The sequence below is a fragment of the Cydia pomonella genome, chromosome 21, assembly GCF_033807575.1.
Source record: "Cydia pomonella isolate Wapato2018A chromosome 21, ilCydPomo1, whole genome shotgun sequence".
NCBI classification, from domain to species: Eukaryota; Metazoa; Arthropoda; class Insecta; order Lepidoptera; family Tortricidae; genus Cydia; species Cydia pomonella.
In genome coordinates, this window is record NC_084723.1 from 7,702,381 (window position 1) to 7,727,171 (window position 24,791).

The 24,791-nt window shown below is 37.6% G+C and overlaps 1 protein-coding gene across 2 annotated transcripts in view; it reads left to right on the forward strand.

Annotated features, from left to right (window-relative positions):
- Positions 1-24,791, forward strand: part of LOC133529584 (potassium channel subfamily K member 15) — a 67,219-nt gene that overhangs the window by 37,133 nt on the left and 5,295 nt on the right. Inside the window, exons 2-3 of one of the 2 annotated variants that reach the window (XM_061867330.1) lie at positions 13,724-13,821; positions 14,736-14,889. In XM_061867330.1, coding sequence (XP_061723314.1) covers positions 13,724-13,821; positions 14,736-14,889 — 252 coding nt within the window. Of the gene's footprint in view, positions 1-13,723; positions 13,822-14,735; positions 14,890-23,174; positions 23,359-23,533; positions 24,693-24,791 lie in introns of those variants that run through there. The other variant, XM_061867328.1, reaches the window with a different exon arrangement.

The window sequence follows — 24,791 nt, forward strand, 5'->3', positions numbered from 1 at the left end:
CAGGTCCATCGGCTTCAGAGGCTTTTTGGGCTTAGGCCGGTCTGGCCTAGTGGGTAATGACCGAAGGTAGACGGTAGGTACTGGTAATGTAAGAATAGTAAAAATATACATATTTCATATTTTATTACTTATAATACTACTAGTGAAGACTAGTGGTAGTGAGTAATGAACGTGTTATAAATATGAACGTATTATAAGTAATAAAATATGAAATATGTATATTTTTACTATTCTTACATTACCAGTACGTTTTTAGGGTTCCGTAGCCAAATGGCATAAAACGCCAAACGCCAAAAATAGTTTCGCCATGTCCGTCTGTCTGTCTGTCTGTCTGTCTGTCTGTCTGTCTGTCTGTCTGTCTGTCTGTCTGTCTGTCTGTCTGTCTGTCTGTCTGTCTGTCTGTCTGTCTGTCTGTCTGTCTGTCTGTCTGTCCGAGGTTTTGCTCCGTGGTAGTTAGTGCTAGAAAGCTGATTTGGCATGGGTATATAAATCAATAAAGCCGACAAAGTCGTACAATAAAATCTAAAAATTTAATTTTTTTAGGGTACCTCCCCTACACGTAAAGTGGCGGTGAAATTTTTTTTTCGTTTCAAACCTAGAGTGTGGGGTATCGTTAGAAAGGTCTTTCAAAACTAATAGGGGTTTTTAAGAAACATTTTTTGATTAAGTGAATATATTCAGAGATAATCGCTCCGAAAGAAAAAAAAAATGTGTCCCCCCCCCCCTCTAACTTTTGAACCATAGGTCCAAAAAATATGAAAAAAATCGTGGAAGTAGAGCTTAAGAAAGACATTAAATGAAAACTATAGCAGACATGATCAGTTTAGCTGTTTTTGAGTTATCGCAAAAAGTTTTCCCTTCATAGTAAAAAGACTTACTTTAATTAGGTACTGATTATGCAAATTTGCCTATTTGTTTAACTCGGGTGAAAGGTACCGTTTCATCCCTTGGTTAACAATTTACTATACTTTAAGCTCCAGTTTAGCTTATTGTGACGGAAGACTAACTACGGAACCCTACACTGAGCGTGGCCCGATATGCTCTTGGCCGGTTATTTCTTTAAATATGACTTTTAAAGAAAACTAACATTAACACTCATCAATAAGTAGTCATGACTTGGACAAGTATAAATTTAAAAAAATTGGAAAAGTAAAAAGCACTAGTTCGCGAAAACCAACTTTCCGCACGCTAAACAGCCTACGTAAAGTAGTTTTTGAGAAACTGTATTAAAAAAATATTAAACCATATATTGTATTCCACAAACAAAATTTTTTGATTATCAACTTTTAAAAATTATAAAATCTTTAAATTTCATCGTTCGTCATCACTGTCATCAGTGTGTTTGACGTTGCTTGTCACGTAAACATAACAAACTATGTAATACATTGCGTCTTAGAATAAACATTTAAGTGTAGTAAAAATCAAAACATAAATAAAAAGTTAAACCCCAATTTTTTTAGCAACTTTTTAAAATAACATAGGTAGTTATTTTAAAAAGTTGCTGAAAAGATTTTGGTCATTTTGAGAAGTACAGCCTACAGTTTAATTTATTGCTCCTGTTCAGGAAATACCCGTTATATAATTACTTATATACTTAATAAAAAAACATTTTGCAGACTCCAACCAAAGAGTCTGTTTCCATTTATACGGTAAATATAAAGCTCTTGTGTTGCATGTTCAACGAAAAAAGTACAGAATACCTTACCTCGCATTATAAATGGCTACTTTCTCAGGGTTTTGCTCGGCTCCGCGTCACTTACGCAGTTTTATGCAAAAGGCGTAACTTACTAGGAAAGTATGGTTAGTTAGAACATTGTGTATTTAAGCAGCACACTTATCTTCTCATGTCTGTGTAATATTTCCACAACTTCAGGGTTGCTGTTACTGTTGCTTAAAGTGCAGCGCTTCAAAAGAACCAGTGAAAAAACCAATGTATTGCGAAATCTGTAATTTTGCGTACAGTCACGGACTTAAATTGTTGAGCCATTAAGGGGTACTTTACACTGTAGATGTCATAGCGTTAGTATTGATAACCAAATCAGCTGTGACTGTACTAAATTAATAATATGCTTAACTGGGCAAAAGTGGACCTTAACTCTTTACAATAAGGTTTATAAATGATCAGTTAATACTCCGGAAGATGGTAAACTTTGGAAAGTTAAAATTACACTCAAGGCGTCTGTAGTAGACACGGCTAAATTTAGCTAGCTGCATGAAATCCTTTGCAAAAAGACACATGTATGCACGTCTGATGTATACCTGTACAAGCTACGTAAATGTCTTTAGAAGACAATTTTATCTTGCATATACTCGTAGATCGTGTCATTCACAATGACGCGGGTGTTGAATCGTATTGACATGTTATGAAAGGTTAGATTTGAAAAATCTGCGCGTCATCGTGGATGACATAAATTATAGCCAATTATATTCAGCCATACCATATTACCTAAGCACCGCTTTGAACTACTTACTCGTGCTTTAGGGTGCCTTTCGACCAGAGATATGCTTGCTATGCTATGTTTTCATACATTTGAAACGCAGCTCCAACTATAGCTACGTTTCAAATGTATGAAAACATAGCAAAGCACAGCATAGCACATCTCTGGTCGAAAGGCACCCTTAAACTACATAGGAGGACTTATTCGTACTATTTTTAAATTCCCTAATTGAAAATAAGTACCAAAACTCTGGTGAGGTAAAAAGTGGTAGTTGAGTAAAACCAAGTTCCTAATGGCTTTAAGTACCCTAACAGCTTGGCAGTTGGTCAACAAACACCTTGTATTTCCAATTTTCCACGTCGAGTGCAAAGTGCTATTGCTTTTAGTTCGCCCACCATACACTTTGTACGGTCACGTCTGAAAATATCGATACGAAAAAAGTGCCAAAAAGATGTATACAGTACTATTGCCCGTATATTAAGGTAGTGTATACATATTTTTGGCACTTTTTTCGTATCGATATTTTCAAACGTGACTGTACATTATCCACGAATATAGAATGACGCTTATGCAGCCCTTTAACGGGCAAGACGGAAAAATCCTCATTTCAAGCCTCATCGCCAATCTATAGTTCGTGTCATCCACGATGACGCGCACTATAGATTGGCGCACGCGTCGTCGTGAATGACACGATCTATAACTATATATAGTCTTAAAAATTCTGTACAAAAAAGATACAATAACATGATGTAATAGGCTGGTCTTTATAAATGATGGTGCCGTAGGTTCAGAGAGCCGAAATTTAAAAAATGGTGCAACTTTTTTAGATCACAACACGGCTGTTAAAAATTTAATTAGCAATCTTGAAGATTTTCTCTAGTGACTTCATCCATTCGAATCCTGATTATTGACTATCGCTCGATAAAAAAAAAACAGGAACATATGTCTACAACGCACTTTAAAATCAATGTGTAACAATTCATGCACAAAAGGTAAAAATATGAAAATTATTTCTAAAAATGCGCAATATAATTTTTGAGGGAATCATCGATTACTGGTTTTTGTTAAAACTTACTATAAATTAAAATTCAAACACACATAAAAAAATTCCCGCCACCCATGATGCCGGCTGTCAACGTTACTGTGGGAGCGGGACAGCAATATAATTATGCGCCTGCAATAGAGATAAAAAATTGCGGGTTATTGTACGAAATTCTATGTGCGTAGCGTCCTTACTGTGTGACGTGTCTACCCTGTGGCTTTAGGTAAGTTTTGGGAATAGCAGTACAGATGCTGCTGTGGTTTCTCTTTTTGGTCATTAAATGGGACTACATTTTTTCTTGTTTTACGTGTTGACATTGCGGACCGAAGGTGAAAATGATGACAATCTCGCGATCAATGATATTTGACTGATTTGATTAATCTTAAAAATTATTAACGAGAAAACTGTGCAGCTTTGATGAATACACAAATTTTCTCTTCTGTGGACAATAGTTAGCAGCTTGTGGGCATGAAGGTAATGATTTTATCATACTTATCCAAATAAAATGAGTAACTTTAGATAAGGGTCAAATACGAAAATTAACCTTTATAGCCCTTAACTTTCGGGTATGTGTATAGGAAAGACGTGAACACAGTTTTCCGTTTGACCCAATCCGTAAATCTCTATTCATGTAATGAAGTCGCAATCGAAATTATAATTTAAATGAATTGGAAAATCTTTGTTTCAGGCAACTACTCGTAGTGTATATACGAATATCTTAAAACGAACATACTTACATATTATTAAAAATATATATCTTAAAACTAAAAATTATAAACATATGGCTGAAACCTGCAATGCACTACGCAACCCCGCAGTGTCAGGCTGTGCCGGCCTCGGAACCGCCAGACCTTGGCAGCCTTCGGCCAAAACTCCTCCTTGGTGAAGGTTGCCAGACCAGTGGCTCCCAAAGTTAACTGGGCTCCGGCCCACCTAACAAAAACTGCCAAATTCGGGACTCACCTCTTGGCCCGCTTAAACAGGGGGCATAAGTGAATACCTGAGATGTATTTCCTAAGGGGGTAATTACACAAAAGATCCCTATGGGTCGAAGTGTTTCCGCATGGGCCCCCGAAAACCATAACATAAGATAGGAATGCCTGAGATTCTGTGAGGTGATGGATGCTAGGCCGCCAACTGTTGTTGTGTAGTTTTAAGCTGTTATACAATTTCATGATGCATTGGTTGCAACTGTAATGTTATGTAAATATGTTTGAAATAAAATAAATAAACCACCGCCCACAATGTCTCTGCTTTGCCTTATGGTTGACTGGCATCATGGCATTAGGTACACCTTTTGTTCTGTAAGGTTTTCTTTTGTGCAATAAAGGTTAAATAAATAAATAAAATATTATTGAAATCACTTAGATGCCTTAGTAGTTCAGAGTTCAGGGCCCACTTAATATGCGCTCGCGACCCACCAATGAGTTGCGATCCATATTTTGGGAACTGCTGTGCTAGACTGTCACCTACTCCACTGACTTAATGTGTGATCATCATAACCAAAAACTCGTAAACGCAGCCTAACTCCTACCCCTAAAATGTAACTACCGTCTATAATAAATTCATATTAATGTTCAGAACCTTTTAGGTTGCGTGTGACTTTTGGGAGCATAATTCTTCTTTGACACAAAAAGGGCTGTTTATGTCCGTATATGTTGAAGTCACATACGACGTTTGTATGGTAATGAGGTAGAATTTAGTATTTATGAAAGGTAAAACAGTACAAGGTTAATGAAGCTTTTGCAGGGTTGTGAATGTACAGGTTGGGCTAATGTTAAATGCATTTAATTTTTTTTAAATAATCAATACATTTTTGTGTTTTTAAATAAAAAGTATATTTATGATTTGAGACAATAAAATATATTTTACGTGTTTGTAAGGCTGTAGCTGATCAAGTCGTAAAGAGCGTCGTAAAGTTGTTCTGGACATCCCTATAGCCGTAGCTCGTTTACGCGTCGAGTTCCTTGCATCCGCTCTCACAGACGCTCTCATCCGTTCCATGTTTTCATTGTTTCACCGTGCCCGTCTTTGACATCGAGATTTTAGTGTCGATCCAGTAGCTTCAAATCTGACTATTCATTGTTTGATTAATTGGTGCTTGGACACTCATGGATATTGTGTAATCCGAAATAATGTCGAAAACGTCGAAGAACTGTCACATAGAACGATTGTTTTCAAAATGGCTTGGATGCATAACGCTACCTGTTTTCCCGTATAAGACACCATTTTGAATTTAAAAAATGATTTTTTTCTTTTAAATAAATAAATAAATATTTAAAGGACATTATTACACAAATTGACTAAGTCCCACAGTAAGCTCAATAAGGCTTGTGTACTTAGACAACGATATACATAGAAAACACCCATGACCCATGACTCAGGAACAAATATGCTCACCACACGAACAAATCCTGGTAGGATTTGAACCCGGGACCATCAGCTTCGTAGGCAGGGTCACTACCCACTAGGCCAAACCGGTCGTCAAAAAAAAAATGAAATGACACCTTTCTCATTTGTCTAGATTGTATATTTAACGAAATAGGTCGAGACGTAAAGCGAAATTATCACTCTCCCACCCTGTAGCTTAACTTAGGAACTGTAGCTTAGAAAACTCAAATAATGATACTTATTCGAAACACAGCCACAAATACATACAACTTATTTTACCAATTTGCTAAGTACTAAATTGTTCAAAACTTAGTTATTAAAAGAACTAAACTTTTTATTATTTCCAAACAGAAGGATATAGAATTTGTAAGGCATCTATATTTATCCAGAACTTCACCGTATGTCGTTCATCCGTGCCCAACTTCGGCCAATTATTGTACTAAGAAATATACAGGTATCCATTCAGGTTCATTGTAATATTACATATAAAATAAATAAATAAATAAATAAATATTATAGGACATTATTACACAAATTGACTAAGTCCCACAGTAAGCTAAATTAGGCTTGTGTTGAGGGTACTTAGACAACGATATATATAATATATAAATATTTATAAATACTTAAATACATAGAAAATACCCATGACTCGGGAACAAATATCCACGCTCATCACACGAATAAATGCCCTTACCAGGATTTGAACCCGGGACCATCGGCTTCGTAGGCAGGGTCACTACCCACTAGGCCAGACCGGTTGTAATATATTGTTATTGGAGCAATAAAGAATAATATCTGGGACACCGAGCAAGGCAACTAAAAACTCAATAATACGCGTTTTCTCAGAGATAAGAATCGGTAGAGCCGTTTCCGAGATCCCCGAAATACATTATATATATACAAGGATTACTCGTTTAAAGGTATAAGATTTACCTACTTACGCACATTTTCATAACGTGCATATACCTGTTTTAATATGTCTCCCGAGTTGCCTCAAACACAAAAATGTTTTACATTTGCGTTTGCAAGGCGAGCTCTGAAAAATACGTTGAAAATTCCTAAAGAAAAAAAGAAAAAGAGTAGTGTTGAAACTTGAAAGTGTGTAAAATGTTTGAACTCGTCGCTTAAACTATCTTAAGGTAAGGTGGGGTAAGACGAACATAGTTTATTTTGCTCGGGGCAAGACTAACAGTATGAGGATTCCATACGAGTGTTTGTCTTCCCCTACAAGCTGGGGTGGTTAGAGTAGCGCTACCTCGTTTTACGCAAAATAGGCACAATTGTTGTATATAAATTAAATTGATTTAAGTAGGTAATGTTAGTTTTGAGAGTCTTTATGAGCATAGGGTGTCGTAAATAATGTACCTATCGCTGACAGACATGCACTGGAAGGCGTAGGATAACTAACAGGGTTTCATTTGGCTTTCTTGTACGGAACCCTAAACATAAAATCACCGGATCCTCCCAACCCGTCATACCTTCCATTATCCCCGATGCCATTATTCGACAAACAAGCGATAGGACAAGACAAATCTATTCCTATTCACCGAATAGATCAGTCTCCTTTCGACATGAATAATAGTGAAATATGACACCGTGACTTACTCGCAATGCGCGTTTAGATGCGGTAGTTACTTGAATAGGGACTTACAAGCAAGTTCGACGATCAAGGAAAACGCTAAGAAGAATCTATTCTCATTCACCAAGTATCGTCGAGTGGGGACTGGGGACAGGATGGATAACATTAGACAAAGGAAATATTCCCCAATTATATGACCGTGGTTGACAGCAGTGTACTTTTCTCTATCTTTAAATCAAGATTTAACTTAGGTTCAATTTTTGAATTAGCTAGATTAGCTCATATTAAAAAAAGTCTAAAGTTATCCCTCTGTCCCCATATACCCCACCTGACTGTACTAGATCATTATCTTTTCGACAGGATAGTGAAATATGACACGGTGACTTATTCGCAACGCTCGTTTAGATGCGTGAACGGGGATAAAGTTCGACAAACAACAAAGACGTCAAAAAGAATCTCACAGAAAGGTTTCACAGAATTCTAGATTCCATTTTCTACAAAAATAATAATGAAATATGACAGGATTACTTCTAATGCGCATTTTCATGCGCCAGTTACTGGGACAGGGGCCGTCGAGCGAGATCCAGGACAACGACGAATCTCTTTCTGTTTAGCGAAAGAAAAGAACAATATTGAAATATATTATTGTAGGTATTAAATGATAGAACATGTATAAGAAAAGCGTTTTAAAGGCAACATTCAATTAAAATATGACAGGGTAACTTACTAGCGACGCGGGCTAAAAAGCTCCCGTTACATGAAAAATGACTCACTAGAGCAAGTTTAATAAATTAAATAAATATCCTTTGCGTACGGAACTCTAAAAAGGTATCGAACAAAAAGTCACGTGATATCCATACGTTATTTATTTTTCGTTACCGCGCTGATTAGCAGTTGGTAGTTAGTACCTACTCTCTTCAAGCGCATTCGCCCATATGAACCCTCCACTCAGTATTACCATAACCCCAGTGCAAAGTCAAATTACGGAAATAAAACAATCTTTTGTATAATTGCCAGCCATCATCAATTAAATATTTAACAGCTATTTGGGTAAGGCGATTATTTCACGCGGATTATAAGGTATTCTCCGGGATTATAAGGTATTCTGATGCCGATCTTGGCTCTTCTAAGGAATTTTTATTTTTGATTAACCTATTCGGTAATTTTGATTGAGCAAATTAAAAAAAGTTTTTTGTGGGCTAAATTTCGCCCACGATAAGCATCGAGTCTATATCCGACGAGGTCACTAGGCTGGAGTTTCATAGTCCCTGTTATCTGATTCGTAATCCTTATTGCAAAGATTCTAAATTAGTCCAATCAACAGGCAACGACAGACGGCCAGCGTTACACATCTGTACAATATTAAATTGACTGTGAATGACGGATGCGGTTTCTACATGAATCTGGAATTGTGGTTCGATTGTGAAATGTTTGGCAAGTGTATTAGTGGTATTGGGTCTATATCGAGATCTGGCAAACCGCAAATGCGCTTGTTAGTGGAACTCGCTGAGTGCTCATTACGTATCTTCCACTCAGGGAATCGCCTATAACACATTGAGTACCGGGAACCCGCTAGGCGGGTTCTCTGTTAGGAGGCGCTTTCCTCTACAAAGCGGGAAAATGCTGGATTCGGCTACGAGCGTAGCGCTACGAAAACGTATACGAATGTGATCGTCCATATAAAAAGAGAATACGTTTTTCCACTTCTTAATATTTTCTATTCTTTATGATTTTTAGTATGTTATTGATTTAAAAACTAAGTTTAGAGGTTTTCCTATTTTGATAAGTTGCTCAATAAAAAGATTGTTTTTTTTTTTTAATTTGATTGATTAAATTTTTCTATCACGCGAATCTGTCCTGTTACGTTTAAGAATCATAATACCTTATGAAGACATTACAGTAACAACATTCAGTGTATCAAAAAACGGAGTATTTAATTTTACATTTTCTCCATACTTTGTAAATGTATGGAAAAAGTTTTCTTTAATTGGTGGCTTTTTAGTACATTACCTTAAGTTGACTCCTAGGAAACTATTGACAATGGATAGGAATAGAATCGATTGGCATAAAAAAATTGCATGAGAAAAATAAAAGTTTTCATTTCAAACAGTCTTGGAAGACCTTCATTCAATTTGAAATTGAAGGAAGGTGTTCTAAGACTGTTTTCGTATGCACGGGATCTGGTAGCAGACCTCACAGACCCATTAAAAAATTCCACCCTGTATATCCATAATGTATATTGTTCTTGTAAATAAAATGATATTACCTTCGTTTATTGACCGAAGCGTAGCGTAGGTCTACGTTTTGACTCGCGCAATCTGCTTTCGTATGTCCGGATGTTCTCCTCTACAGGTCGCAATTCTCAACCGATTCGCGTGAAATTTTGTGACCATATTCTATGATCAAATAGAATTTTTTTGTCGATCCAGTTTTTGGATTTTTTTCAAAATGGCGGAGTCATGGTACGTCGCGCCTAAACAAATAGCCGTATCGATATCATAAGAGTTTCCTCCTTTTCAGACATGGTTACAGAGTGATTTGCGAAAAATTCAGATATTTTAGAACGCTGGTTTAGGGGGTATTTAGATATTTAGATTTTACTCGAGAATAAGTAGCCTAATTTCACCGTGTCACATATATCCATTCGTGGCTCAATTGGAATACACTAGCTTTACAATCATGAGGTTCCGGGCTCAAATCCCGAACAATGGAATCTTTTTTGTTTTTTTTTTGCACTTTAATTTCCTATTTTTTATTGACTAAGCTTTGTAACAGGGAGAGAGAAGTGGACCCTGGATCTATTCCCTGAATTGTAAAATTTTGTATTTTTTTTGTATTTAAGTTTCGTATTGTTGATCAAGCGAGCACGAAGCGCGAGCAAAGCGTATTCGTTTCAGTTTTATTGTCTGAACTTTTTTCACGGCCGTTAAAGTTCAAGGAGACGGACAGTTGCGCAGGCGAAAACGGGTTCATGTTTAAAAAAATCTGAGCAGTTTTTGCATTTAGATTGATTTATCAACTTTGGCTTTGCTATAGAGACGTAGTTGTAGATTGGAATATTGATATTATATTAGGTATAGAAGTTTAAACGTAAAAGTATGTTATATTGCTTTAATAAAAAAAAAATATATATCATAGCTAAAAGAGGGAAACGGTTTTTTAAAATATTTCCTGCGCGCAGTCGCCGCAGAAAGTTTCGGTAGGGTTCGTGGCATTCTTTTAGAAAATTTTGGTGCATATAGCATTACTAAGAGCCAGCGATGCTTGCTATAATCTTGTCTACAAAAATTCAGGGCACAATATCAACAGATATGATATTCTGTTGATATTTTAGTCAAGGTATTCGATGTAGCAAAATGATGTTTTAGCGGATTAAATTGCTAAATCCTATAGAGATAAAACACTACAGAGTGAAGCTCTGATGGCCCTTCTTCTGCCGACGAAGATGGAGGTGGTTCTACTTTTACCATTCAGGGGATGACCGACTAACTGTGGGCGTTTGGAAACGGGAAAGGGAGTATTTTCTCTTTCCTTCCCATTTTGTAGGCGATGGCAAAGCGAAATTGAAATGGAGGTGGATTGTCAAACAAAATTTTGTTGCTACAGTAAAATTGCTGCTATATCTTTCGACACATGATAAAAATTTGTAGAACGCCATTTGGCTTTCCTTTCCTTGATGATCTTTTTGATCCTTATTCGTTTACTAATATATGTTAAAATTGTTAAAGACCTAAAAGTGGCGCCATCTAATAGATAAAAGGCCAAATGATTGACAGCATCGTTTCGAGCGATGGCACCATAACGTTCCAAAAGTTTTAATCATGTGTCCAAAGATGGCAGTAAATTTACATGTCTACAAAGTTAATAATTAATGAAAATTCCTTTTCCCTGCGGGCTTTTTAAATTCTGATATACGAAAAAGTATCTATAAAAAATTAAGAGCAATTAACATTATTTAGAGGTCGCTATAAATGAACAATACTGCTATACAAAATAGTATGAAAATAAATTGACCCATCAATAATTCTGCTTTGGAAATGTGTTTAAGGGCTCTTTATTCGTTTTATTTATTATTTATAAGTATGCTAAAAAAGATGGCGATCGTTTTTTTGTTTTAGGTAACTTTGCATTTTTTTATTTGTATGAGGATATTGCAAATCACAAAATCATAGCGACCACCACACATCATTTGATTTGATTATTCGCATATGAGTTCAAATTTGGCACATAGATTACCTACTGTTCTATAAAGGGAGCCATGTGAAGATAAAATACTTTCAACTTTTTTCTACATACAAAGTTGGACCATCCTATTCGATAATTATGTTTTTTTGTAAATTTAGTTTTTATAAATTCTTGTAAACAGCGGAGCTATACATTTATTCAGTTTTAAGGGATACTCTACACGATGGCCCAGCGAGGCCAATCTAAGGGACACAGCTATGCGGTGAAATGAGATAGCAATATCACTTGCTCCCTCTAACGCAGTGGTTCCTAACCTTGTCAGTTCTGTCACCCCTATGACTAACTAGGGAACCCGATTTTACCCCTACTCCCAATAAATATCAATATTCTTTCTTACAGGTCTAATTTCTGTTATATTTAATTGAGCTTATTACCTCCGTAAAATACCAGATTTACCACTACGGGGGTAATTACCCCCAAGGCCCCAAGTTAGGAACCGCTGCTCTAACGCATAAATGCGCCCCTAGGACTTGCCTACGCTGGGCCATCGTGTAGAGGAGCCATAAGCTATGCTCGCGAGGTCTACAGCTCACAGAGCTACTAGTTTACTAATACTCAGCCCTGAATTGAGAGCTCGCGGTTTTCCAAAGACTACAGAGCAGTGGTTCCCAAACATGAGCTCCGACCCACCTAACAAAAACAGCCATTTTTCGAGCGTCGACGTCTAGTCGGCGCTATAGGAAATGACGTCGCTGCGCCGTTGCGCCAACGCTGCGTTAAGCAGCAGCTATATATTATAGAGTTGACTAGACACCGACGCTCGAGAGACGCTAGTGTGGGGTGGCCCATAGACTTACGAGTATCTTATAGAATAATTTGCAGTACACGTGCAGAACGCAGCGGTTTTCAAATAATATGTAAGCGGCGCATAATTCAAATATTTACTCAACCGCCGAAAGGAGGGCTACGTTACAGTTACAGGCCTGGATTAAGAGATTTAGGGTGCCTAGGCACTTGATAGGGCACTTAGAAATTTAGGAATACTCCTCCCCTATGCCTGTAAACCCGGGCCTTGTTGGCCTAGGCGGAAATACGGCCCTGGAGGGTTATGTTTTTAAGATTCGTAGTACTATATCAATTAAAGTTTGGGTTTAATATATCATGTCAAATGTCATCACATTTATAAATGTAGTAGACTTCGCAAACAGTCGAGTGAAGTGAAGTGGCGGAATTGCCCAGATGGAAGAGCTGAATAATCTTAGAAAACTCAATGGAAATTTTCGCTAATCTTTATTAGCTCTATAGAGACCAATCATACGACTAACTTTATGCTATACTTCTATAGTGTAAAAAGGGGTTAAATTATAGAATTTAACCCCTTTTTACACTATAGAAGTATAGCATAAAGTTAGTCGTATGATTCACAAGATATTTACATAAACTTTTTAAAGATGGCTTGAAGACGAAAGTGGAGGACCCGCGCGAAATCGCCTTTTCATACAAACGTAGTCCTCATTTTCCTCTCTGGATATTAACATTATTGAAAATATTTTGTCAAAATTTGTTGTACATATATCAACCACAGCTATGCTCCTACGTTTAATTTTTTTTTTCGATATTTTATAAATATAAGAGTTAGGGTATATATTTTTTTTACATAACAAAAAACAATAACCACAAAATCTAAAAAAGTCAAACGTAGGGGCAGTATTTATGGGCTATGTAAAAATATTTTCCATAATGTCAATATCCAGAGCAGAGGGTAAAACGGGGACTACGTTTGTATGGAGAAGCGGCCGTCCCCTTTCCTCTTAAGCCTCCTCCTCATAGTCTCCGAATGTCAACAGCCACTTTCTGCAGATCACATAATATTGTGGTGATATCTAGTTAAATAATTTTATATGATTTATTTCCCCATATATTTTTACCGTTGCTTCTAGGGTCCATTAACAAATCATTGGATATGCAGGAATATTTCTCATGTTCCTCTTGCTCAGCAATCTTTCTACCTAATAATATTTATTTATTTATGATTAGCAAATTGTATTAAAAATTGTTAATATTTAATCAATATTTTTTCATTTCCAGCTCCCCATGAAGAAAAATACGACAAGCAGTTAAGCGATATTCGGAAAGACTTCGCTAAAACCATCCATGATTTTGTGGTCAAAAATACGGCATTGAAGGTAGGTAAAACTGAAGGCGCTCCCTGTCACATTTACGTACCAATTTACAAGTGCGACAGAGAGGCAACACGTCGAACGTGGTTTGCCTTAGGCCCTCTGTTACTAGTCGAGCAAGATTATTTTGTTGTGCCAAAATCAATAGTTACGTTTGGCATAATTCCCTATTTTTAGCCTATTTCATTGTGTGCATTGACAGATATCTAGGATGGGCCTTACGGGCAATAAGAATGGGGCCAGTACAGCGGTGTCACGCACACGAATTCAAGCCAATCACGCAGTCTAACGCTACAACGCGATTGGTTGATGAGTTCGCATCACACGTGCGAGTGGTCGCAACGCAACTAGTTGCGTTAGACTGTACGATTGGCTCGAATTCGTGAGTGACACCACTGAACTAGCACCATTATTAGTACCCGTAAGGCCCGGATACCCCAGATATATGTCAATAATTGTGTGTCTCAATGCTTAGCAATGGTCTCCCTCTCTTTCTCCACCAATAGGGAATATTACGCGAAACTCTGCGTAAGGGGCGCCACTACCACAATCCATCACAATCTGAGGGTCTACCGAGAAACAAGAAAATCGAAATGTTGTTATCTAACCTCTCTATCACTCTTGCATATTCAAGCGATGAAGAGGCAGATAACTTAATTTCTTAATTTTCGCGTGTTCCGGTAGGCCATTTGTAAAGGAACCGCCTTGATGCTTCAATGTCATATTTTACTATCTGGGAAAACTTGTCAAAAAACAGTTTAAGGCACAGTATGCATAAGTTACTCAATGGTTTAGGAAAGGCGCTAGTGCTGTACTCTGGCGTCAGAACATTGCAGTAATACACCCTATTGTCCGTGACTGTACCAATGAGCCATAAATTCAACAGGCATGCAGTTCTAACCACAATATGTTCGTTGCAGGACGAAAACTACACCTTCATAGTGTCAAAACTGGAGGTGTACGAGAAGGACGTGAGTGAGTGCATCACGAAACTGCCGGACAACAACACCACGCGCACCACGTGGACGTTCGTCAACTCCATGTTTTACTCCGGCACCATATTCACAACTATTGGTAAGGTTTACATGTCTATACTTCGTTTTTTTAGCATTAGAAAGAACTCCACATACGTACGCCCAACCATTTTTCGAGGATCGTAGCCTGCGTGGATGGTTGGGACACTGGCTATCTTGAATAAGGCTGACTCATAGCGAATGGGTGTTAGCAGAATTATATACTCTGTATGGATCTGGAGTTAGGTAGGGGTCTGTAGTTAGGATATAATAGGATAGGGTGTATTTTGTGATAATGATTGTTGCTTCCACCTGAGGAGGCGAGATATCAGTCTTTTGGTAGATAAATGGCAACAATTATGTATTTGAATTCAGAACTATCGTCTATCGCTATTTCGAAGGTGGCAATCATTTAGAGTAGTCGATGTTTGTGATCTAGCTGTTTGATAAATATAAATATATATATAAAATCAGATATCTTCGTCTGCGTTTATCTTCCACCACAATCTAGGCGACAACACTTTACAGTATGCAGTGTGTATCAAGCTCCGTAATTGTTAATAATAATGAATTATCTAATCTTATTCTTTCACTGATATGTGTTAAATTTGTTAAATATAATAAGTTTTTGGCAAAAAATTCATTTTTGGTACAAGCTTTTATCGCTGACTGTACTTTTTTTCCACAGACAACTAATATTCATCGAGACAATCTTAAAAACCCCAAACACAATTAGGTTGCGTTGTTTTATCACAGAGTTCCTATTACTACCTCCTGTCGCCATTATCAGATCAGCTTGATGGTACGATAATATTGCATTGTCACCGGACTTCCATATGTATGCAAATTTTCAGCTTCATCGGAAACCGGGAAGTGGGTCAAATTGAACTTGCAAGATTTGTCCCATACATATGAACAGGGCAAGTTAAATAAAAGCTTGTAAAAAGTGCCGCCATCTTATCGGGCATCACCTAAAGGTTTTGGCACCACCGCTCGAAACGATCGATGCCGTCATACCTTTGGCATTTGATCTAATAGATAGCGCCACTTTTTGATATTTAATAAATTTACCACATATCAGTGAAAAAATAAGGACCGAAGTCAAATGGCGTTCTAAGAGTTTTATCATGTGTCAAAAGATGGCAGTAAATTTACTGTGGCTACAAAGTTATCTTTGACAATCCACCTCTATTTCAAATTCTCTTTGTCAATACTTATTAAATTTTTTCAAAATTTTACTGCAAAAAGTGGCCAATTTGGAACTACAAGCTTATTTTTTCTAATACTAAAAAAATGAAGTATAGCCCCTGACCGCGACTTCGTCCGCGTCTGCGTAAAACTCGTAGAAGTCGACTCGTAGAACTCGTCACCCCTTTAAAAGTTTAGACCCTTTAGTACTATTTGACCACATTGCAACCGCTATTGCGTCACCTTAGGGATAGATTACGGGATTAAAATATTCTGTTCTTTTCAAGGTCATAAATTGTCCGTGTGTTTCATTGAAATATGTTCAGCCGTTTTTGCATGAAGGAGAAAAATGGTCCAAATATCCAAACACAAAATATTCATACATTTAGGTACTTATCATTTGACTAGTTAGTAAGATAATCGTTATTTCCCGTCAGGATGCGTAGACAAGATGTCAATCGTCACCGCTCCGTTGCGAACGAAACGCAACTTTCTCTGTCGCACTAATTTGGAAGAGTAATAGAGAGAGAGAGAGATAAATACGCCACGGTACGGAACGTGAACGATTGGTATCTTGTACGCAGTCAGTCCTATTTTGGTAGTCAACTTTTAAAACGAAAGTGTTACTTTCCAACAAGATAACTGATTACTAAATAGGAAGTCGGAAACATCTAATCTTGGCATCCTGTACGATTTATTGCGGTTTGTAAATCGCCTAAAATAGACGACCGTCATGCAATTTGCGTACAATCGATGCAAACATCGCTGAACGTGTATTTGCTACATGGTTTAATGTAGGCGCTGATCTAACATTCCTCTGTGATGTTGATGTTGCGATGGTGTTAGATCTTTTTAAGCCGGCGAGATGTGTAATAATTTATGGAATTCATGGAGTATTTATATCTGATACGAGTATATTTATGGAATTCCTGGATTAAGCTTTGATCGAAATTTAATGGATAATGAATTTGCCTCGTATGTATTTATGTAAACTGGTATTTAGTAATCGAATTTAGTAGTTACTTCATGTTGCCTGGGACTGTTGAAATAATTCAGGTAAAAATAAACTTTATGCCATTGCAGTAAGAGTCACTGTTGTGCATAGAATTATAAAATAAAATCAGTTATCATCCAACCGTCGTTTTCATACACAACATGGTGACAGCGGTCCGAGGGGGAGTCCGTTTCTACACAGGGAGGTAGTACCAGGATAGATCTGCGCTAAATCTGTCCACTGAGGTCCAAACTATAAAAAACATATTGAAAAAATCAATTCAAAGCAATACCGATATTCACTTAAATCTACTTAGTTTTCGGAACACACCACGGGAGAACTTGAGTTCCCCCGCCCAGATGCTAATGGGTCGTATGTTGAAATGTCGTTTGCCAGTTCATCCTGATCTGCTGCAGCCTAAACCAGTACCAGCCGATCAACACGGCGTGATTGTTAGCAATCAACAAAAAAGTAAGCGGTACTACGATCAGCGGTGTAAGGCGTTACCAACTTTGAATAAAGGTGATAATGTTATTATACTAGACAGGAATTACAGAACGAGAGGGCAAATTGTATCAAAAAGTAATACACCTAGATCGTATATAGTGAAAAATAAAAGAGGAGTTTATAGAAGAAATAGAAGACATCTCATAAAATGCTTGTCACATGATAGTGACCAAGTCAGTGTTGATCGTAAAGATGAGGGTGATGCGGAACAGGAATTTTCACCTGACATGGACCGCTTTTCGTCTGCGGAGTCATCTGAGGAAACTGTTGTCGAGTCACATTCCCCAATGATAACAATCAGAAAACGACGTGGACAAATAACCGAGTAATCACGTTTTGTCCCGCATCACTCTATACATACATTCAAATGTATTTTATTTGATATATTATATAAGGCATGCGTATACTTTATTAAGTTAATAAAACCCTATTTATTGGGGTATGTAAGGTCAACAAATTTCATACAAGTTATGTATCTTAGTATTAGTTTGTAATCTTTAAAAGGGGAAGATGTTGTGGGTAGAACTATAAAATAAAATCAGTTGTCATCCAACCGTCGTTTTCATACACAACAGTCACTCCTAACCAAAGAAGCAAAATACAAACCAAAGGATGATAAACATTCATTACGAATGCCTTTCTTCTAAAGAATCTGATATACAAAGCACGAAATTGTAAATTAAATTCTTTTGTAAGCATACTTCGAGTTTGTTTGTGCTCAGTTTTTCTTTTTTTTTGAAAATGTCATTATTTACACGTCGGGAAAGGCTTTTCATATACTCCATACATTTACCACCCTGTCCCTTTGAAGCAAACTATTGAAGCGTGCCTTCGAAACGCAAAGCAAACAAACGAAGCTTTGAATGGGATTGCTAGTAATAAATTTGAAAATATCTTGAATATTCTTAATATTTTGAATATTTCTTTATTAGTTTCAGGCTAATGCTTGACAACTAAAATTTTGGTCATTAGGGCGCATGGCTCCAATGTTTCCGATTCGAATATCGCTCCAATGTTTGAGCGAGACAACGTTTATTATAGCGACATCCCGCTCGCACGTCGGAGCCATGTGCAAATCGGATGAAGTGTGCTAAGCGCCTAATATGTTAAAAATAAAAACAATAATAACAACTGACTTCCACTGTATCCAGTGATCTTAAAGACGACATGTCACATTTCATATATTATAAACACTACTCATACTCATCGATACAATTCTAACAACCCCAAACACAATTAAGTAATTTGTTTTGTTTTATCTCATAGTTCCCATGGCCACCTCCTGTCTCCATCATCACATCAGCTCCATGTCATCATAATATTGCATTGTCATCCGATTTACTTATGTACCTATGAAATATTTCTGCATAATCGGAAATCAGGAAGTAGGTCAAATTTAGTTTCCAAGATTTGATTTGATTTGAGGAACATAAGCTAAATAAAAGCTTTTAAAAAAATCTGAAATTTCCGGAAAACCCTGACAACTGACAACCCTATCTTTGAAGGCGTTGAATGCATTGGAGATAAACAAAGACAGGCGACGTTTGTGATTTATTTGAGAGCTGACTGGTATTCAGTTCGACTTGTTTACGACAGCGCCAGCACGTGCGAACCAATTTAATTGACTTCCTCTGTCTCTTCACTCTTTTTACAAGCTTTTATTTAATTTGCCTTGTAAGAACAGAAGTCCGTACAAAGTCCGTGAGACTTTAACCCTTGAATTCAAATTCAGATAAATCCAACTGTCAGATTTTGCGATTTTGGTATTAAGGGGCTTCCCGCGGTTTTCATCGATTTTGGCAAGTTTTGAGCCGTTACTTTTACATTTGCACTACAAATAGAATTATAAGACAAACGGCTAACGGTTCTTCAAACTTTTATCTCTATTCTTGTCTGCCGGATTTTTAAAGAAATGAATAGTTACTTATTTTTTATGATTTTTTAAACATTGTCAAAAACACACCTTTTTCAATCTACATATTTGGGTTGGTCATTGACGTCTCTAAAAACTGGTCAGAGATTTTAATTTTAAACTATTTAACGCAATAGTTATAGCCAGAAAACCAGTTTTTTGGCCTAAAATTGTTCAGCTTTGATGCCAAATATCTCAATGATAATGAGTTTTGAATTAAATATGGGAAACTATATTACTTAAAGCCGTTGCTGTTAATATGATAAACTTCAAAAGCAATTACAAACCTGAGGAATTTAGGTCGAAGGTCATTGGCGCCAGGGAGCCCCTTAAGAAAAAGTAATAATGTTAGATATTTCATAAGAGGGTCGAATGGATTTATCCGAGTTTGAAGTTTAGCGACACAATTTGTTGAGTCATGTAGGGTTCAAGCTAATTTGTCAATACTCTTCTTCTTCCTTGCGTTGTCCCGGCATTTTGCCACGGCTCATGGGAGCCTGGGGTCCGCTTGACAACTAATCCCAAGATTTGCACATTTTAAGGTACCTACTAGTTTTTACGAAAGCGACTGCCATCTGACCTTTCAAGTCTTCCAACCCAGAGGGTAAACTAGGCCTTGTTGGGATTAGTCCGGTTTCCTCACGATGTTTTCCTTCACCGAAAAGCGACTGGTAAATAACAAATGATATTTCGTACATACGTTCCGAAAAACTCATTAGGACGAGTCGGGGTTTGAACCCGCGAACTCCGGATTGCAAGTCGCACGCTCTTACCGCTAGGCCACGAGCGCTTCTCTTTTTGGTTGTGAATTCAACACTAACGGTATGAAATGTCCGATGAAAATTAAACCCTAAATGGCTCATGAATTAAAGTCCGTGTCTTTACGTTTATGTTAGTTTGCTACTGTGAGTCAAATCTTGGAAGTTAAATTTGACCCACTTCTCGATTTCCGATTGAGTTAAAAATCTGCATACATCTGTAAATCAGGTGACAATGCAATATTATGGTAACATCGAGCTGATTTTAATAACAATACTTCCGTGAGACACAGACATACCGTGATTGTGGTTGGTCAGTGCCTACGAGTTGGAAAACTGTGTTGGGTACTACGTCGGTGGACAGTGTGGACGAACCATTAGCGAATGACGTAGTGAGTGTTGTGTGCAACCCATTATTTGACAATAATGCCCTAAACGAGGGTAGTTTCTCGCCTCCCCTGCCGCCATTGGCGCCCGCGCCGAGTCATCGGGCGCGGAGGGCTGCGGCCCGCAGTCTGCTCCTGACCCTGCTCGGAACGGAGTGAAACATGTCGAGCGTTTTCGACTTAAAATACGTGAGTGACCGGTTTTAACATATTTAATATCGAGCTGATTTGATGATGGTGACAGGGGGTGGCCATAGGAACTCTGTGATAAAACAACGCAACCTAATTGTGTTTGGGGCTTTTAGAATTGTCTCGATGAGTATTAGTCGCCTGTGGTAAGAAAAGTACAGTCAGCGATAAAGGCTTTTAACAAAAATGATTTTTTTGCTAAAGCCTTATTTACTTACTTTTGTTCTTTGCTATTTTGTACTAGTATGCCGTCTACATAAAGATTGTATTTGTTAGTTAATTAGGGTTCCTTAGCCAAATGGCAAAAAACGGAACCCTTATGGATTCGTCATGTCCGTCTTGTCTGTCCGTTTATGTCACAGCTACTTTTTTTCGAAACTATAAGAACTATACTGTTCAAACTTGGTAAGTAGATGTATTCTATGAACCGCATTAAGATTTTCACACAAAAATAGAAAAAAAAAACAATAAATTTTGGGGGTTCCCCATACTTAGAACTGAAACTCAAAAAAATTTTTTTCGTCAAACCCATACATTACTAAAATAACAGAATGATAAAACTAAAAAAAAATATATGATATACATTGCCATGCACACTTCCACCGAAAATTGGTTTGAACGAGATCTACGAATAGTTTTTTTTAATACGTCATAAATGGTACGGAACTCTTCATGGGCAAGTCCGACTCGCACTTGGCCGCTTTTTTTTACCACGTGAATTGAATAATTAGGGTGTTGTGTGCCATTGTGATATAGTTAATATTAGTTGTACAAGTTGGCACAGTTATTGTTTAAGTGGTTGTTATTGATACCCGAGCAAGCGAAAGATTTTAAAATTTAACCACAAGCGTAGCGAGTGGTTCGAAAAGTGGAATCTTAAACGCGACCACCACCACACCAACGCGAGGAAAATACTAACTATAAAACATTACAAATCAAATCGAAATGAACGTTATTAAATATTCATATAAATGAGCCAACGTGAGGAAACAACTCAAAATTAGCATGAAATTGCTTTGCCCGGCTTGTGGATAAAATGAAACTTTCTTATTCACTTTTTGAAAAATATGAAGAGCCTTTACGTGCTGTGTGGTGAAAAAAAAAATCAAAAAGACATACAGCGCGGTCATTCACCCAAGTTGGCTCTCGGTTTAAAAGGATGGGACCGTGCGAAGTGCATGGTGGGGGTAAAGCGATCCCAGCGCATAAGGTGGTAAAAATTAGAACTAACTGCGGATAGCGTCTATAACATTTCATACAAGTTATATGGCTCGAAATGAAACTTTAATTTACGTTTTCTCCTGAAATATTCATTTAAATTGTATGGTGTAAGGGAGCATTGTAATCTATATGACATGTTTAATATTACTTACGAATTTAATTTGATAATTGTTAATAATGTATCCATATAAATAGCTTAGTAAATACGCATATTACGTGATCTTTTTCTAGAAGTTAAGAATGGGTATAGTAAGTTATCCTTAAAAGATAGACATTTAACATCACGGACTTTTTTGTAGTTCTATGACTGAGAGACAACCCCACCATACATTGTGTTGTTATAGCTCAAACGGATTAGGCAGCGTTTTCGATTAAAGCTCCTAGCCAGCGTGATTTTTTCCGACAACATCGTTATATTTCAACCAATTTACACAAAACCTTAACAAGTTATATACCTGAACCTTCCTCAAGAATCACTCTATTGATAGATGAAAGTCATATGAAAATCCGTTCAGTAGTTTTTAGTTTTGGAGTAGTTTTATAAGATGTAGTGAATTGACGTTTGCCCCTAGACTTGCGGACGCTAGGTTGCGTGACAGTCGTGCACATAGCGAATGAGTCTTATGACTGTTTGTGTATTTACGATTAATTTGTTAGTCTTGTTACGCTGACCATGTGATGCTCTTTATCTGTTTTCTATTACTAATGGATGCCAAAAGAATATCAACATTTTGCGTCGATAGCATTAGCTGCTTCTCTTTCACACATATACTGTGCAACGGAGATAGCTAATTATCGGACGTAACAAAAGTGTAAGATTTGGAATGTAAGTAAACATTTTTCGTCAACGATCAAAGTTTGAAGTCGGCAAAAGTTTACTGTCCCGTGACGGGACGTCGATCCCCTTCTACAACGCAGATTGGATAGAAAACTCGATTTAACCATTTATAAAGATACCTCTTTATCCTATTAAAAGTACCCTAGCACGTGTCTAGTTTGAGTAGATATCGAGAAGTGGAATGTCATATTATACTGGTCGGTTGGTGTTAAAAGCGTACGTACGTATAAAATGTAGAAATAGGTGTTTTAAATTTGGATCGCCGCCCGGCTGGTTTGGCGCGCAGTCCCATGCGAGAACCGCACGCAGATTATAACTCAGTACTATCCTGCACTGCACAGTTAAATAACAAGGGAAAGGGACAATCGCAAATTAAATTTCCGTTATAAAGTGTTCTAAAACTTTACGTGACAAAGATGGATCGACTATTGTGCCGAAGTTTGTTTACGCGAGTGTGCTGTCTAAAATAGATTCTTTTATTAGACGTCGACCCGCCCTGATACAATAAAGGTGTTTGTTATTGGATTGTCGCGAAAGGTAAGCTCCATTCAATTGTTGTCTGCTTATTGACACCTTGTTAAGTATGTCATAAGCTTTGGCAGTGGATGGCATGTACATTGCCAACATTTGTAACAGAGTTGCATTCAGATCTTAATCGTCATTGCTTTGATACGGTTCACTGCGCGTTCTGACCTCAGTGTTTATTTTTCAGGCGGACAATTGAAGATACTAAGCAGGTGATGAGTGAAGAGGGAAATGAAAAGAAAAGTAGATTAACTCTCCAAATTCCCACAATCACCCAAGATTCCCAGTGCCAAACCTTAGGACACCTAGTATCCAGATCTAAATCCAGTGAGAAAGCAAACGTAGACGAAATGGAAACCCAGAATATTTCCATCAAGAAGAGGAGGAACCTTTCCAAGAATAGAGGCCAAACAGCAAGGCAAAGAGAGAAAACTCCTGAACCCGGGCGGACTCCTATTCCTCACGAAGACACACCTACCTCAGATGATGAAGACTACCAACCAAGAAACTCTAGAGAGATTGAAGCTGATAATACCTATGAGGAAATGAAGCGCTTAGTTCAGGAGCAGTCTGGAGTAAAAGATCCGGTATATGACTTGGATACAGAAGCAGTTATAGAAGCAAGGGCAATGGCTGCTAATGAAAGGAGACGAAGGAGTGTGTCTCCTTTTGCTGTTATCGAAAAAGAAAGGGAAGTAGAGCCTATAGGATTACAACGCAAAGGGAGTTTCATTGATCCTACCAACAAGTTGCTAAGCACGATGTATACATTGAGTCCGAAAGACGAAGACACTGGTCGACGAGGCTCCTTAACTTTTGAGCTTCCACCAGAAAGAAAGCGATCCCTGACACCTTCAACGCCAACGACCGCATCGCCTAAAGATACTAATTTCCCATACCCGTTTCCTTCTACGCCGAAAAAATTAGAAGAAATGGTGTACCCTGACGAACAAGCTGCGAAGACTGAAGATAAACCAAAATTACCAAAAACCCCAGTTAAAAAAGACGTTTTCACATTTGATCAAAAGGATGAAGCACAGGACACAAAACAGGAGAAAAAACCAGTTACGAAGCCAAAAACTCCTGAAGCACCGGCGACGCCCGGAGAACTTGTGACTAAAGTTTATCAAATAGAACGCACGCCAAGTAGAAAGATGCTTCCTGAAAATAAACCAGCAGTTGAAATAAGGGAACGAGTTGTTCGAACTCCAAGTAGAAAGTTGACAGGTGAAGGTAGGCCAAACATTGTGAAACAAGTTCTCAAATCAAAAGATGAGCCACCGCAAACACAATCTAAAGTGCCACCAGTAAAACCAGCACGGAGCAAATCCGCAACACGATTTGGGGTCAGTTTTTTCGTTATGTTGTTTTTGATTCTGTTAATTGCTTTGTTAATAGCGCTGTATTTTATGTTGATTTAACGAAAAATGAAATATGAACACCAT